The 17,662-nt window shown below is 42.2% G+C and overlaps 1 protein-coding gene across 12 annotated transcripts in view; it reads left to right on the forward strand.

The window, feature by feature from the left end:
* baz2ba (bromodomain adjacent to zinc finger domain, 2Ba) overlaps positions 1 to 17,662 on the forward strand; it is an 82,054-nt gene that overhangs the window by 59,407 nt on the left and 4,985 nt on the right. For 2 of the 12 annotated variants that reach the window (XM_049593548.1, XM_049593580.1), the window contains 21 exons: positions 1,146 to 1,238; positions 2,039 to 2,100; positions 2,377 to 2,442; positions 3,103 to 3,168; positions 3,382 to 3,426; positions 3,717 to 3,749; positions 5,654 to 5,719; positions 6,085 to 6,225; positions 6,791 to 7,045; positions 7,784 to 8,007; positions 8,566 to 8,640; positions 8,728 to 8,959; positions 9,054 to 9,116; positions 10,750 to 10,894; positions 11,590 to 12,410; positions 12,550 to 12,808; positions 13,063 to 13,218; positions 13,508 to 13,668; positions 14,728 to 15,071; positions 15,655 to 15,790; positions 16,663 to 16,809. In XM_049593548.1, coding sequence (XP_049449505.1) covers positions 1,146 to 1,238; positions 2,039 to 2,100; positions 2,377 to 2,442; positions 3,103 to 3,168; positions 3,382 to 3,426; positions 3,717 to 3,749; positions 5,654 to 5,719; positions 6,085 to 6,225; positions 6,791 to 7,045; positions 7,784 to 8,007; positions 8,566 to 8,640; positions 8,728 to 8,959; positions 9,054 to 9,116; positions 10,750 to 10,894; positions 11,590 to 12,410; positions 12,550 to 12,808; positions 13,063 to 13,218; positions 13,508 to 13,668; positions 14,728 to 15,071; positions 15,655 to 15,790; positions 16,663 to 16,809 — 3,590 coding nt within the window. The remainder of the gene's footprint in view (positions 1 to 1,145; positions 1,239 to 2,038; positions 2,101 to 2,376; positions 2,443 to 3,102; positions 3,169 to 3,381; positions 3,427 to 3,716; positions 3,750 to 5,653; positions 5,720 to 6,084; positions 6,226 to 6,790; positions 7,046 to 7,783; positions 8,008 to 8,565; positions 8,641 to 8,727; positions 8,960 to 9,053; positions 9,117 to 10,749; positions 10,895 to 11,589; positions 12,411 to 12,549; positions 12,809 to 13,062; positions 13,219 to 13,507; positions 13,669 to 14,727; positions 15,072 to 15,654; positions 15,791 to 16,662; positions 16,810 to 17,662) is intronic. The other 10 variants (XM_049593555.1, XM_049593599.1, XM_049593640.1 and 7 more) reach the window with 6 other exon arrangements.

A 17,662-nucleotide genomic window follows, 5' to 3' on the forward strand; every position in this document is an offset into this window, starting at 1 on the left:
AATATGTTTGTCATGAGTGTGTGTCCATTAATCAAGCAGTCATTATACAGGTAGCAGAGGTTAAGGAAGGGGTTTCAGTTTTAAATATTTTTTTATCATATGGATGTCACTTTTTTAATGTCATGCTTCATATGCACCTGTTACTGTAATAAGGAATGTTTTTAATTACTTCATCAAAGTAATGTACCTTATTATATTTAATTTATTTTTGATTACGTGTCAAATGTTTCAAACTGGGCAATAAAGCTGAGAAGTCCTAAAACCAGGCAGTTCAATGCTGACTGTATTTTTACCGCTGGTAGCTTCACACAGCACAGTAGGGCAGAGCCCTTTTCTGATGTCATACAGAAAATACTGTTGCACAACAAAGCCATGGTCATCCAGCTCAGCATGGTCGAATGGTCGCAGGCATGGCAGACTCCAGTCGCTTAGAAATGCGCATTGATTTGATTGGCCAAGGAAAGGCGGTGCAAAATCAAGCAAGACAGCCAATCAAAAACACGGCTCAAAATTGGAGTGCGTGCTAATGACTGGAGCCTGCCTGGACGTAGAGACAGCTCTTAAACCATCCTACCCATGATGGTCTTGCACTCAGATTTGTCCCAACAGCTTTGGTGACCTGTGAGAACGCATCCCTCCACGGCAAACAGATACTAAGCCACAGAATGAATGTTGTATAATATGAGCTTTTTTTAGTTATATACATATTTTTACAGTTACAGATTACAGTTACAGTTATTTTATATGATATATATTTTATGATATAATTACGTAATGCCGTAAATGTAACTTACCTTCCTACACTGTTCATGTGTAGTAATACAGATATTTTTTAAGATAAATTAGCAGTTTTCTTTTTTGATGTCGCTGGGTGTGGTTTTGATCATAACATAACTGCAGATACTGTTATTACAAGGTAAAAACATTTGTTATGCAACCAGAAACCTCTGGTGGTCAGTTCCACCCTCATAAAAATATTTTAATCATGTACATTTTAGTATTCTCAAATGTCAACAGAGAAATATAAAAATGTATGTCAATTCTTACAGGGAAAAAATGACAAGTATGTCAATCAAGTGTGTTAGGTCAGGCTACAGTCTCCTGAAACTTCTCACTGACAATGCCTTTCTTCCCACTCTGTGCAGAAATAGCCCGACAGGCTGCCCAGATGAAACTGATGAGAAAACTGGAAAAGCAGGCACTGGCGCGTGCAGCCAAAGAAGCTCGGAAACAGCAAGGTAAACATATGTGTTTAGTGTGTGTGAGTTGTAAACAGGAGCTAAGTGCCATGCTGGTGTTTTGTTTTTTTTTTGTTGGTCAGTCGGTCACTTGGAACCTCTTCATAAAGTATGAAGATGAGCAGGGCCTTTGGGGACATGGATGCTGATTATACAGTCTTTGTTCGTGTGTATGTTCATATTTATTTCCATCACTGTAAAGCATAAGCTTCAATCTTCTCTCTGCTCTAATCTGTTTTGCTTCCATGCTGCTGGTTTCAAACATTATACAATTTAATTCCTATACACGATGTTACAGCAAAAAAGTCAAATCAAAATCTCAAGACTGTTTGCTTGACCTCATTGAAACTCAGAACCAGACATTTCATACATATTTTGAAATTTGTAATGCACCAATACATTTGAATAAGTCACTCTGTCTGTGTTCTGATTGTGACTGTAGGCTTATGGCTGGTTAAACTTTCCGGTTTCTAATATGCACCTCACTTCTCGGAAGTTCTCGTTGCCTCTGAGGGACTTCGAATTTTACATGCTGTTATTGCTGATAATGTTTGTCATTGTTTTAATGAGTGTGTCTGTGTGTTTTTGTTGTTGTTTTGCATGACTGACTCATCTTCGTCGCAATCTAGTTCTCCGAATTTCTTGGCCTCTCGTGTAAAATACATCTTGATCTCACTGAGACCTCCTGAATAAATAAAGCTCGACAACTGTTATTCTCTCCGAGATGAATACAGCCGGTAGCCCAGCTTTGTAGGTCATTTTTGTAGACGCTAATGTAACATTGAACTTGAATCTTGCAGCTATCATGGCAGCGGAGGAGAGGAGGAAGCAGAAGGAGCAGATCAAGATCCTCAAGCAGCAGGTGGGTGCGCTTTAAGTGTGTGCTGACAAATCTTTTTTTTTCTCCCTTTCTCCTTATCTAAGTGTCCTGACACACGTAGTCCCTGTGCACACCGCAGGAAATGCTGAATGGTTATTTTGTGATGCTTTAAAGCTTTTTTCAATCACCATCATTACTTCTAGTGCTAAACTTATTGTTGTTATTTGGAATAGAGTGGTTAGAAAATGATTTTATCTGAGGATGTTTTCCAATTTCGAAAATATTAAGAGATTATGGGCTTTTTTTTTTTTTTTACAGGAGAAGATCAAGCGTATTCAGCAGATTCGGATGGAGAAGGAACTCAGGGCGCAGCAAATTTTGGAGGTACAGAATCTGATCCAACAGCACCTCTGATTAAGCAGAACATTCCTGGATAGCTACAGCCCCTCAGTCTATAGTGTTTTAATCTTCCTAAAGCTCATTACTGAACAGCAGCATGCATTGGTGGGAGTTGCGTCTTCTTAGGCATAATTCCACATGGAACTAATGCTAAATTGGTCTTGGTTGACGGCTGTTGAATATTAAAATGGCTGTTGCTGCCTCTTCAGACCTTATTTAAATTGGACAGAAAAGTCTTTTTTTCTTCAGACAACAGTAACAGTTTAGCATAAGTGGGTCGAGAGAGAAAAAAAAAGGTGCTGTTTTCCGCACACACATGCAAAGATGCATGCGCACACACACACACATGCAGGCGCACACAATTATACTGTAGGAGCTTCAAAGTGTTTTAGCAGGACTAAATCAATTTTGAGTTGACACGGTTGACAAGCCACTCTTAACGGGAGGCTTCAACATTTTCACAATTAGGTGTTAAAGAGATACATTATTCATTCGCTGTGTTTTACAAATTTGACTGGCATTCAGAGGCGTAAAATCTTTGCTCAAACCAGAAAACTGCAAACAATCAGTTAAAGTGCAGCAAAGCCCTCACCCAAGACTGATTGATATATGTCGGTGAAACTTGACCTTAATCTTTATTCATAGGCCAAACGGAAAAAGAAGGAGGAAGCCGCCAATGCCAAAATATTGGAGGCTGAAAAACGGATAAAGGTATGTTTATGATTTGAATTTAAACAGGTGTAAATATTCATACATGTGTGGCGTGGAGCGGTTTTTGATCACACGAGTCAGATTATTTCGCATGTAGTGCGATGTGGGGCAATAAAATTACAGCGGCCCTTTGAAATGTGCTGAAATTCCATCAGTATTGGGACAATGGAAGCATATTGATTTTTCCTTCATCTTCTCTTTCTTGCCTTCAAGGAGAAAGAGTTGAGGAGACAGCAGGCGGAGATTCTCAAACACCAGGTAGGCATCCACTACAACTTGCTCTGCCTCTTGAATGTAATAGTCACTGCTGAAATAAAACCATTTACCTCAAACTTTTTGGAATGTGACAAGTGTGTGTGTGTGTGTGTGTGTGAACGTGCGAGTGTGTGAGCGTGTGTATTTAAGTACAAGGCATGTATGAGTATATATATAAATTTGCTTAATAGCCAAACATCCATAAAATGAGTATTTCTCTTTATTAAACGCCATGCTTTTTGGTATTGGATATTATTTCTGTTCCATAATATTTTGCCAACTCTCTCTGCCAGGAGTTGGAGAGGCATAGACTAGATATGGTATGGGTATGTTTATTTTTGTACATCTAACACCTGCATCGTGTAACTGGTTGTGTTATGGTTGTCATAGCAATGCATTAAGTGTAGCACTGGCTGCTGTCATACTACATTCTTCTGCATGGCTTTCCAGCAAAACCAACAAAAGAGAAAAAAAAAAAGAGTCAGTATGCTGCCTCCATCTGCTCGTCCTGAGGGACAACTGACCCTGTCACGGTGGCCAGGCAGCTTCTGTCCCCTCCCCCCCATCCTCCCCCCCTTCTACTCAGAATGCATTGCAAAGACTGCTAGCCAATCCACACTCACTGTCTCAAAGTGCACTCGAGGAGTTTCCATCCATCACATACATTGTCTAACTGTTGTATTGGAGTAGCCTGTGTTACCCATGAGTGCTTGACGATTTCGGCCCAGACATTGAGCTTGTGTCTGTTCGTCCGTGCATCTGTTCTGCAGTCCACAGAGTGCTGGACTTTAACCTGCCCCATCCCAGCCCCTCTGTCATTCACTGTTCCTGTACTCTGCACAAAGAATGAAAACAGCTACTGAGAGTCATTTTGTCTTTATGGTGGAGATACTTCCCCCTCAGTTTGTCGAGGGTTACAGCACAACCTTTGCTTCAAAACAAACCTGATCGAGTGTAGAACAAACATGTAATCAATTCCACCACAGGGACAAACATGGCTCTGCGTAGCATTTTATTTTGGCCTGGCTGTCCTGCTTGTAGCCCTTCTCACTCATACACAGTCACAGCTGAATCTAAAGGTCTGCCTATCTGTTTCACAGTGGACTCTGAGCCGATTGTTGCATTAACCCTTTGTACCTTCACTCGGAGCACGATGAAGGGGAGCAAATTGAGATACATGATATAATCCTGGTGTTTACGGTTGTCGCATGCAGTTGCATTGCTTTTAAATTTTACCGTAGCCTGTTATCATAATATCCTTGAACACATTTGATGTTTTTGATGAATTAGAAAGCCCGAAAAAAGCTGAGGCTGTCCTTTCTGAATGTGTCCTTTTTGAAGTTTTTTTTCCATTTGTAGATAAATCAAACCAATAAGGACATTGAAATATTGTAGCAGAGTGCTTGGCATCTAGCCTGTTTTGTTTATCACAGTGACAAAACAATCCTCACAAAGAGCCCATTTTAGTCACTGTGTGCTGGAAATGTCCTTGGCAAGCCCTAATAGTGGCAATTGTGTCTTTCTGGTGGATCACAGAGGGAGTGACAGCCTGATACGGAGGAGCGGGAAACCTAAAGAGATCAAATAAAATGATAGTCAGTCACCGGTGATTCCTGTGCCCTTTTGCAGCAGACTGTGTATCATGCACCAAAGAACAACATAGATGTCTCATCCTCAGCAGTCGCATACTGTGCTAATACTTACGCTGCCAAAACCACTGAAGTGGAACTGCTCTGTTTGTTGCTAGTCTTTACCATCCACTCCTATTTGCCGTCCCCTCACCAAATATTATGAGAATGACGTGTCAAAAAAACCATTAGCATTGACTCATGTAATAGAATTTATTGTTTTGATCATGCCAATGTGGCATGTCAGAGGACTTCTGGCAACCAGCATTTTGTTGCTTTTGTTGTGTCAGCTTTAGTTTAGAGGCGCCGCCACCGATTCCAGCTGCTTCTCTTTTTTGAGCCTGTCATCACATCTACTTTGTATCGCATCTTTGTGTCGCTTTTTGGTTGTCATCGTATTACTGTACTCTTCACTTTATGCTTCCACCATACATGTGAAAGTGTATACATGTGAAGCATCGTTTTGTGTTTGTTCAAGTATGGTGCCTCTATTGAATTCAGCGCATCACAATTTTACATTAATGCATACTAAATTTAGTCGACCTTGAGTGCTGTATGTGCAATGTGTGCTTGTTAATGTGCCTGTGTTTTTGCCACTCTAGGAGAGGGAGAGGAGAAGGCAACATGTAATGCTGATGAAGGCTGTTGAGGCTCGCAAGAAAGCAGAGGTAGCCCATATGCACACAAATAAATGCAGACACACACACACACACACACACAGTCCACTCCACTAAAAGAGCCTAAGTCATTATTCCCTGGATGGATTCCCGCTTTCTCTCCTTTCTGTGCGCTCTTCCCCTCCATTCATTTTTTTTCTACACACTTACCAAGTCAAAAGATTCTGGCCCTCAAGCACTTTTCTTTTGAATGCACAGCAGCATTAGGCTGAATTCTAATACTGCTCAGCAAAGTCAAGTAAACCTTCTTGTCTGTTTTCACACACACTCACACACGCACGTACACACATGCATATACACAAATGCACACGCACACTTTGCTTCCTTAATGCTCTCTTGAATTTTGGACTCTCCAGGAGCGTGAGCGCTTGCGGCAGGAGAAAAGGGATGAGAAGCGCCTGAACAAAGAGCGTAAACTGGAGCAACGGAGGCTGGAGCTGGAGATAGCGAGGGAACTGAAGAAGCCAAATGAAGACATGTGTCTGTCTGATCACAAGGTAGTTAAGATAGTAGCTCAGCCGGTCAGTGCTGAGGGCATTAAGTTGATCACCAAAGCAAAAATAAATCAAATTTCAGTCAATGCACACTTTGATGTACTGTAACTGTCAGTTATTGTCATTTAAGTGCAGCTAAATACATTGACTTAGAGCAGGAGGGCGGCACACTCACAAAATTCCTGTCAGCTATTATTATTAGAATTAATTTTTTATTTAAATAATTAGTATTAGACAGACACATTTCCTCAATGGTCACCACTTCAATAAGACCACATGGTAGTGAGCATGTTTATGTGTGGTGGTGTGTGCCCTCAAGTGGTGAAAGAAGAGTACTGCATACTGTAGAAAATAAGCAGTCATCACAATAAATTGGAAAGCACCATCTTGATAACAGTCAGCAGATGTGAGATATAATGACAGCGTTTTTCCCATTTTCCCATAGCTTTTAAAACCATAATTGTCTCTAGTCCAAATTGGATTTAATGTATTTCTTTCTCAATAACACACACAACAGTAATGAATGCGGCTAACCATCCTACAACTTTACCCACTTTCCTTTGTGCAGCCTCTCCCTGAGTTCTCCCGCATTCCTGGACTCATCCTGCCAGGACGCGCTGTGTCTGACTGCCTGATGCTGATGCAGTTCCTGCGAGGCTTCGGGAAGGTTTTGGGGCTCGATCTGAATGCAGACGTGCCAACCCTGGGCATGCTGCAGGAGGGCTTGCTCAATGTCGGGGACAGCATGGGCCAGGTCCAAGACCTTCTGGTCAAACTGCTCGCTCTGGCAGTCTGTGATCCAGGTTTGCCACCTGGTCAAAAGGTGAGCTAGTTCAAAGTTCATTAAGTTGTGTATTGTATAACTGAACTGGTGTATGATTTTGAGCCAGCAGAGCCAGCTTGAGGATTACACCTGAGGGTGTTACAGCGTTATAATACATTAAGTTTATTAGTATTGTTATGTATTGGTTTACACACCAAACGCATGATAAACTGAGTGAATATGATGCACTGCTTACAACTAAAGTATCCATCATAATATCAAGGAGTGAGTACTAGAGCAGTCATAGGTTTGACCAACTTTACAGGACATCCAAAAACAAAAAATGACCGTATTTTATCAGAATTTTTAATATTATAAAGCTTCGTAATCAACCAATATGTTGAGATATATTGAAAAAATACTTTCAAGTAAGTGCACTTAACACTCTTTTTGGCCCCAGTAGTTCAGTGTGAGCAGTGTTGAGTCTTTTGGTTTTTGAATGATAATGTATTTGGAGCTTTAATTTGATATATATAACTCATTTTCACCCAAAACGTCACTGACACCCCTCTGATTTTTGACCTTGATATGTTGTATGATGACCTTGCACCTACTAAAGCACTTACACATTTTAAAATATTTCTTAAAGGCTAATCCACCAGTCATTACTTTACTTTGAAAGGGACCTTTCTTCAAAATGATTACTGTTACTATGGATATTTTGATATAATTATCAGTGTTTCTGAAGCTTTGTGTTCATCAGCTTAACTCACTCATCATCTTCTCCTTCTCCGTCAGACAAAAACCATGCTGGGGGACCACCTGACCAACGTTGGCATCAACAGGGATAATGTGTCTGAGGTGCTACAGATGTACATGGGGGCCCATTGTGCCAATACAGAACTGGCCCCTCTGGCCCTTAGTCTGAAGACCAAGGCCTTCCAGGCCCACACACCTGCCCAGAAGGCCTCAATCCTGGGTTTCCTGGCTAATGAGCTGGCCTGCAGCAAAGCTGTTATCAGGTAGGAGAAGCAGCTGAGACTATAGAAGTGAGATTCAGCACTGTACTTGTTTATTTGATGTACTCTGTGTCAGTATCAGATCGTTTGATGGTTATAAAGTGGTCCACAATACTTCCTTTATCTCTGGATTCACATGAGTACAAAAACAAAATTGGAAATCCGACACCAACCACTCCCTGAAAGAATATAAATTTAATATAAATCCTAAATATATTCCTCTACTGTGTACTGTATGTGCTTTTAGATTGCTTAACAGTGGAGTTATTCATTAGCCAGTGATGTTATGCTTTACTGATGCAGTGGAAAACGCTTAATAAAGCTGCAGTAGGGAGCAGTAATTTGCAGTAGAGTCTTTTTGATTATAAGGAAATTATGTAAGTATTAATTTGTGCTCCGGGATACCAGCTTATTAAACTTTTTACTTTGGCTGTAGATAGTTGCCAGCCTCCCTCAGCTTTTATCTTTTGCTCAATATATTTGTTACTACTCTCTGAGAATACCAAAACCATGGAGGCACAGTCACAGCTGTAACTGACTTGACTGCATTTCCTCTTCTAGTGAGATCGACAAGAGCCTGGATCAGATGGCAAACATGAGGAAGGACAAGATCATTATGGAGGGAAAACTGAAGAAGTAAGTTTTTTTTAAATCTTAAAACAAAAAACAACACTTTAATTACCTGCACACTGTCATGCTGAACCTGTGCTTGTATTTGTGCAGGTTGAGGACCATTTATGCCAAGCGCACTGGAAAGAGGGAGGCCAGTATGGGTGTGGAGGAGAACCAGTCTGTCGGCACTCCATCCTCTGCCGCCAAAAACAAGAGAAAACTGGCTGCAGACAGCGATGATGAGGACGACGATGATGATGACAGTGATGACCAGGCGGATGAGGAGGATGATGAGGAGGAAGAAGAATTGAAGAAGGTTAGAAAAGTGGATACATATGATGAGGTATAAAACAATTGATCAATCTGTGGATCCATTATAGAAACGGACCATGGAAGGTTGCTCACAGATATTTACTGTGTTTGTTTTGTCCCGTCAGGATGAAGTCGACCAGGCCACCAGTCTGGAGGAGCTGGAAAAGCAGATAGAGAAGTTGGCCAAGGTAGGCTCTTCTTTAAAATGTACAAATGATGTAACTAAGTTAAAGGGACAGTTCAACCCAGAATCAAAAATACATATTTTCCCTATTACCTGTAGTGCTATTTATCAATTTAGATTGTTTTGGTGTGAGTTACAGAGTGTTGGAGATATCGGCCGTAGAGATGTCTGCCTTCTTCCAACAGCAATTTGTCTTTCCAGAAATCATGACCTGGTTACTCAAGATAATCTACATATCTTGTTGTGAACAGTTGCATGTAGGAACTATTTTCTTTGTAACAAGCAACACTCACCAACCACATCAGCATGCAGACGGTGGCGGTAGTCTGTATTTCTCATTAAAAAGGCAAACTGGGAGACCAACAGGACAGATTCGAGAGGCTAGTTGGCACATTTACAGCACAACCTGATGTTTAAAGAACAAAGGATATACTGTAAAACTTTAATTAATAGCCCGTACAACTGTATCTGGGACAGGCCTTTAATTCCTTTTACACAAACTGTTGCTCAGCAAAGATGGGAAATAGAATCAAATTGTGTCTTTAAACCAGTATGGATATTACTTGTATAATAATTAGCCTTCAGATAACATATCAAGTATGAATCATTCATTTGATCAAGCTCCACAGACAGACAGTGCATCAGAGAGATTACAGCGCCCGACATACTGACACAGCAACACTTTACGCTGTTAAAATAATACTCACAACTTGGATTAATTTTTGTGAAAAACTTTTTTGATTCTTTCAATCTTAGGACCCTTACAGACTAAAGATATATGAATAACATACAGGGTAATTTTATGTATGTATTGTATGTGAACATGTCATGACAATAAAGGCATTCATTCATTCACTCATTCAACCTGGTTTTCTATAACAAAGAAAACTGCTTGGTAACCAGACCAGGTGTCTAACTGAGACGGTGTTTATTTGTCAAAATGTGTAGCCACACCGGGCTAATAAAAGGGACTGGGCGTTTAATTGGGAGTTGGCTTTTAATTGAAGTTTTATGGTATACAGTGTGCTAATGAACAATTATACAAACATTTACAAACCATTTCTGCTAAAGAGCCCAGTGACTAGAAAGTGTAAACTTCCCTAATTTAACAAGTTTGTTTAAATCTCACGCCCTCTTGACTTAAGCCGTTTGTTTGCTTTCCTCACTTCCATTTCTCCTCTCGTGCAGTTAGCTGAACTGCCAGTCAAAGTGATTTCATTCAAAAAAAGGAGTCCACTGTCTCCAAAGCCGATTCAACATGCTGGCTTGGCCAACTAGCGCCAACTGTGCGGGACACACGGCACAAACTAGGGCGACTTGAGTCACATGAATTGGACTTGAGTGTACATTTCTATAAATTAGCTGCAATCTTTAAATGCACAGATAAACAGTGTGTATTGTGAACAACCATGTGTTTTCCACATTGTATGAACATGTACACTGACATAGGGCTATTTGCTAATGAAGGCAGTAATTAACTTAATACATTACCTCATTAGCATAGCGTGTAATGCTCAATATATCACAGTGATTGCAAAAGGACGTGAGGAAGCATGCGTGTCTCTTGTTGTCCTAAAGGTCTGTGTATCAAAGGTAAAATGTCTAGAAATCACAGTGTGTGTTTTGTATCATTGCAGCAACATCATCAGACCAGAAGAAAGCTGTTTGAAATATCCCATTCTCTGCGCTCCATGATGTACGGCCAGGACCGTTACCGCCGTCGGTACTGGGTTCTTCCCCACTGTGGAGGGGTCTTTATCGAAGCCATGGAGAGTGGAGAAGGTACTTACGATGCATCACACACTGAGCTTGATGAATTCTTATGTTGGGACGCATCAATTTGCTCATCTGATTGCGCAGCACATTTTATGCACACTCAGTTTGGAAAACAAAAATCATCAGATTTGATGCTGCAGGAAGAGGAAGGAAGACATGTTGTAAATAAATCAGTTGAGCTGCCGCTTCAGCTGTTTTTGGCAGTGTGAAATATGCTGATGATGTTTAACTTTATCTTAATTCTCTATGACTAATTTGAGATTGCACCTGTGAACTATGATAATGTAACACAACATATTAATTTTAGTGGTAAAAAAAATGTTAAGTCACTGGGGCTCATCAGCAAGCTATGAAGTTTCATAAAAGTTTCTTGTACATTGACTTTATATTATTCCATGTTTTATCCCTGTTTGATTTATGGTCATATTATCTCGACAAACAATCTTTATTTACTGCAAAAAAAAAAATTGTAAGATTTTCAACTTTCTTAAGTTGAGAGGAGGTCCATTGTGTAAGTCTTTGGCTTCTTGACCTCTCCTGACACTTTTCTTTTTTTTCTCACTATCTTGATTTTATGCAGTTTTATTGTGCGCCTAAAAAAAAGAGGAAAGAAAACTCTTATGAATAATAAGCTCTCAGTTGTAATATCAACCACAGTAGTTGTTTTTCCAGTGACATAACAGTATGCTCTCTCATTTCAGCTCCCGAGGAACTGGAGGAGGAGCGACAGAGGAGGCGGAGAGCAGCAGAGGAGGTCAAGGTCAAAGAGGAACCCCAGGAGATAGAGTTGCAGAAGGAGAAACCAACCAATCTTGATGGGCAGAGCATTCGAACACAAGGCTTGGAGCAAGAGAAAGAGGAGGAGAAGGAGCACGAGGGGAAGAAAAACTCCCCGGTCCTCTTCTACCAGCAGCCAGGCTGCGTATCCAAACTGTGCACATTCCGGGACATCAACAAGAACCTTGACAAAGAAAATGTGATGGCGGAGGACAAGGGGAGTCCCCATGTGAGACAAAACAGCAGCCCGGTGGGCACCCCTAATGCCTCAACCACAGTTACATCATCCTCCCCCACTCACAATACCTCCGAGCCAGCAGTAGCAACCACCCCCTCCATGGTGACCACTAATGACACTACAAACATCCCTCCCCCAGCCTCAACTTCTTTATCTGTCCCGTGCCTGCCAGCTCCACGTGAAAGCCCAGGGAACACTCCTCCAACCTCATCCCCTGCTCCTTCTCCGTACGTCTCATTTCAAGCCAACGACCAGCTCCTCAGAGTCCTGACAGAAAGGAGCGGACACTGGTTCAGTCTGCTTCCTCGTAACCCCTGTGACCTCTCTTCGATCACGACAACTCCTCCAGGAGCGGCCCGTGCATCTCCCCAGGCGTCCTCCACCCCAGCCAGGCCCAGATCCCCACCTCAGTCCCCTGCCCTGCCTCTCACCCCGTCTGCTGCCTCAGCCTCTGCCAGCCCGCACCACCCAGCTGGCCTCCTCAGCTACCCACTATCAGCCCTGCAGGTGAGACTGCTGGGCCACACAAACAGAGATAGCTGTGTTCTGCTCAGTTATTTTTGTACCAGATCACCTAACCCGTGACTCTCCATTTTGTTCTCCTCCACCTCCCTCACCCTTTTGTTTTTACCTCTTTCCTCCCCAGGTGAAGTCAGGCACTTCATTGCTAGGAGTTTCTTTTGGAAGCTGGCCTTGTGGCGTGATAAGTCCCAGCCTGCCTCTGTGCAACAGCCCCAGCCCCAACCCCATGCAAGGTCACTCTCTGGAGGGTAACACAGCAGCAAGCGTCTCCAGCAAGAGTGAATCTCCTTTACCTCGCATTGAAAAAACCTCATCTATGCCCTCTCCTGCTCTGGAGATGCCCAAATCCCTAGACCACGCCACACCTCGGCCAATTCCAGAGGGTGAGTAGCAAAAAAGCGCTGAGACAAATTAAAGCAGGGGCCATAATCAACTTCCATTTTTTAACTGAAAAGAATTCACCTGCCTGAAAAGATTTCACTTGCCTGAATAATTCAAGATAATTGGGTTAGGGAACGTTCTGCTCTGCTGTACGCAATTTCATTTGGGTATAACATAGCTGAATGAAGCACCTTTTTACAGTGATGTGTTTTCAGTGTCTCGTAGCTTATGTGCATGTTTGTGCTCCTTGTCTCAGAGATGCTGACAGGGTGGTGGCGGGTGTCTGACATTGAGGAGCTGAGGGCTTTAGTCAGTGCTCTCCACAGCCGAGGCGTGAGAGAGAAGGGCCTCCAGAGGCAGATACAGAAATACACAGAGATCATCCCCCAGGTCTGCACCAAACATAGAGACGGTAAGTGCATCAGCACTTCATCTGAGCACATAATAATTGTACATATGTGTATGCAGAAAGTAGATTATATTTAGTAGAGATTTGGTGTGCTGATGTTCAAACTTAGAAGCATGTCTTCAGTGATCCCTGATCACTGTAGACACTGTATTATTTATGACTGAGCTACATGAGTATCTGTGGATGTTTGGCTACACGGTTCGTGTGTTTACCTGCGTCGGTGTGTGTGTGTGTGTGTGTGTGTGTTTGCATGTGTATTCGCTGACTGATAAATCTTATGTTGTCCAACCAGTGGCCATGATCGAGCTGCATGAGCTGGAGGAGAGCCAGGTCAGTGTGGAGTCTGTGCGGGGCTGGTGTGTTGAGGAGCAGGCGATGGAGATGGACATTGCCGTGCTGCAGCAAGTCGAGGAGCTGGAGAGGAAGGTCACCGCAGCCAGCCTGCAGGTCAAGGTAAAACACAAGAGCACAAATACCCCCCGGCAAAATTTGTTAGTAGAGTAAAGCCCAGTTCACAGCAAAGATTTTAAATGAGATGATTTGAAAGTTGCACCTACTTGCAATGCGTCAGTTTGCAACCTCCTGAAAACGCGCTTGATTTCACCAATGCGACTAGACGAGACAGTGCATCGTCGTGTTCATAGCAACAACTCTCTGTACTTCTCAGAAAGCTATTTTGCAAATATAAAAGGGATCTGCAAATAATAATAAAAAAATATCGGTGAATACATTTAATTGAATTACAAATAGATGAAAAGCTTTTGTGAATATCTTCCTGACATTTACAACTTTTGAACAGATATTTGTGAACCCAGTTTTTATTTGTGTGTGACTTCACAAATTTTTTTGTGTGTGGAAGTTGTTTTATATTTACAGACGACACATTTACACATGGATTGTTGATCTCCTCACACAAATTATATTCAGACAAATCTATCTCAAAATGATCTGAGCTTCGGATGGACAGTATTCATAATTAATACACCACCATATATATTTAAATAGTCAGTGCCGATCAATCAGTCAATGAATATGTGTGTGACATGGGCACATACAGCGAGCAGCAGCGGCGATACATCAACACACTGTGAGGATAGAGACCAACATACCTGTCAACAGCTGCGGGGATGTAAATGATACTGTCTTGGGCTCGGCCCGAGTGAGGGTGGTTATGCTACAGCAAGCAAACACATTGTCTGCTGACAGTTTGTAACTGACTTGGCCAGCAGACTTTGCTACAAGCAGATTGGCTGTTGAAACAGGTGACCAAGCTTTACTTTATAAAACCAGCCGCTGGTGACTCCACAAGCTGAGCTGCAGGCGACACCATCAGCCAGCTTGAGTCAAGCTGACACCCAGCCACTTCACACTGCTGCAACTTCTCTGGGCAGTGTTCTAAAACGGTTTTATCACACTGTGAATCTTTGGTCTTAACTGGGCTTGAAAAATATGTTTCAACACGTGGAGTGTGATCAGAGTGCAAAAGACTGAACAGCTGATTTCCTCTTCTAGGGCTGGACATTTCCAGACCCTCAATCTGAGCGGGAGGACCTGGTGTACTACGAGCACAAGCCCCCCACCAAGTCAACGCCAGCATCTAATGCGGGAGAGAAGGACACCAAGGACTCCAAGGACTCCAAGGAGCATCCAGAGGAGCGGGGGGAGAAGGGCGGGGTGATGCGTCACCCGGACAACCCGCTGGACATAGCAGTGACACGTCTGGCCGATCTGGAGCGCAACATCGAGAGAAGGTACCTGAGGAGTCCCTTAGGTACCACCATTCAGATCAGGCTGGATAATGTGGGTACGGTCACTGTCCCTGCCCCCGCCCCATCCACTAGTGCTGACAGGGAAGGGTAGGTCATTTCTCCAACCAAAGCTCCCCACTCTCCCACTAAGACCCTTTCCTCTCTCTGTATGTGCTTTATGTTTCCCATACTACTCAAAAAGTGAGGGTCTTTGCTGCTTTCACAGCAGAGTTTTGTGGTGGCTTGTTGCATTTTTGTTTATTCTTTGGTTTTGTGCAGTTTCTTGGGTGGGGCGGGGGGGGCTACACTCAGTTTCATTTCCAGTATAGGCATACTGTTACTGGCTTACTGGCTTATTTTTTCTGCATGGTGTTGTGCATCAGTAACCTTGGTTATGGACATACTCACATCTCCCACTATACAGTATACACTCTCACAGGTTTTCACTCTTTCTGCATGAACTTCCCCTCAACATAACAAAATTGGTGTATACCTCTCCTCAGCGCCCCACACCCCCCAAAATCCTAATGCCTGTCTATGCACAGCTGGAGCTCTCTTTATGATCTGCTGTCTTGTCGGCGGCTGGTTCAACTGATACAGTTTACTGCTTTGCGTGTGTGTAAATATGCCCACGTATTCACATGTATCTGTGCGTTTCTCTTTCTCATCATTCCTCTTTGTGTTCTCTTAGTGGTGAGGAGGAGGTGGCCCACGGTATGAAGGTGTGGAGGAAGGCCCTGACTGAAGTGCGAAGTGCTGCCCAGTTGGCCATGTGTATTCAGCAACTGCAGAAGTCAATCGCCTGGGAGAGGTCCATCATGAAAGTGGTGAGCAGAATATATCCACCCCACCAATTAAAAACCAATGTTATTCAGGAAGCGTTTGCTTTGCCAAATTTCAACCAGCTTTGTAAAATATAAATGTGGGTAGTGTGTGTAAATGAGCTGTGCTAAACTTCCCCCCATCGTACCAGCTCCCAGATCTCCCTGCTCATCCCATACCTCAGTGAAAATCTGCAGGATGATGCAAAACACGTCATCTTATGGATTTTCGTTGGCTCTAGGGCCATTGCTCAAACAACAGATTGTACTTTCACATTTTCATATGCCCACCACCATGGACACAAAGAGTATAGAGGCATATATCAAGAGAGAACGCCTACCCCCACTCCCGGGGACATACTTTAGTGCACTGTTTGGCTGTAATATGAGAATCTGTGTCAGAAAGTGGGTGCTGTACTGTTTCACAAAAACTGAGATCAAGCAGTAAAACTAAGCAGTGCTAAAAAATATATGGACTAAGATTCTGTTTCTGCGTTGCCTATTTCTCACCTGAAATGTTTTCAGAAACAAATTTTAGCTAACCGAATAGCTGTAATGGCGAGATCGTTTGTTGCCAGTTGGCCACCATATTTTTTCCTGTGTCAAATGGACAAGCTGGTGATATGTCACCCACCAGAAGGAGCGTAAATCAGTCTGGTGTGGCACAGTGAATTCTGAATAGTTGTAGGTTTTCTATCTCTAGAGAAAAGCGAATGCCACAGTCTTTTACTGTTTTCTCTGGTCATGTAGTACCAGTTTCAAAAGTATTTGCATCTCTCTACTGCACAGACAGCCCAGTTTTTATGAAAGGACCATCTTTCCAGCAGTGAAATACTTCTTTAATGGACACACTTGGTTTTTTGTATTTTTTTTTCTAGTACTGTCAGATGTGCAGGAAGGGAGATAACGAGGACCTCCTCCTGCTGTGTGACGGCTGTGACAAAGGCTGCCACACTTACTGTCACAAACCCAAGATCACCAGTATCCCAGAGGGAGACTGGTACTGCCCAGCCTGCATATCCAAGGTATCAGAGACATTTCTAATGCATTTTCATCTCACGTCAGTGGATCACTTGCGGAGTGAATCCCAAGTATGTATTTGTGCATGTATTCCTTTTGATTCACAAATTCACCTGTGAATTAGGAGTTTAGGGAAATGTCCACACCATGCATGCAGCATTTACCAATGTTAGTATTTAGCTCTATTGATGTATGACATTTTGCACAAGTACTCACTTAAAATCCAACCAATCTCATCCTCAAAGATTTCTTTTTTTGGGGCCTTTTGTGCCTTGATCATAGAAAGGCGAGAGGAAAATGAATTACAACAAAGGTCCGCAGCCTTGAAAACAACTGCAAGAATTACACTTTTCCTGTTTTATTACGTTTCCTCTCAACTTTTATTGTCTGCAGCAAGGATTTGGCATTTATCCCGTCAAGTGACAATAAAACTCTACAATACATATTCTCAAAATTCTGAGGAATTGATTTTATTTCAAGCTTAACAGAATATTTTATGTAGTAGTATGTTATGTAGTGGTCAGAAAATAAACTCAACAATATTAGTCAGGGTTCCTGCAGATCATTAACAAGTCTGAAAGCAACTTAATTTATTATTCTCAAAATAAAGCAATTGAGAAACCAAGAAATTGGTATTGAAATGTCTAAAATCAATCTTTCAAAAGTATTAAAAATGATAAAACATTTGGGTATAATTGTCTCTAACCCCAAGTAATTGATATCGGTTCATGTTTGTTTTCTTCAAGTTTGGTTATTGTAAAATTGGTCTTAAAATTCATCCTGAATGGCATTTAAAAAAGTCTTAAAAAATCTTAAAGCCACAGTGTGTAGGAATTTCTCCCATCTAACGTTGAAATC

This window comes from Epinephelus fuscoguttatus, linkage group LG2 (assembly GCF_011397635.1).
Source record: "Epinephelus fuscoguttatus linkage group LG2, E.fuscoguttatus.final_Chr_v1".
Lineage (NCBI taxonomy): Eukaryota > Metazoa > Chordata > Actinopteri > Perciformes > Serranidae > Epinephelus > Epinephelus fuscoguttatus.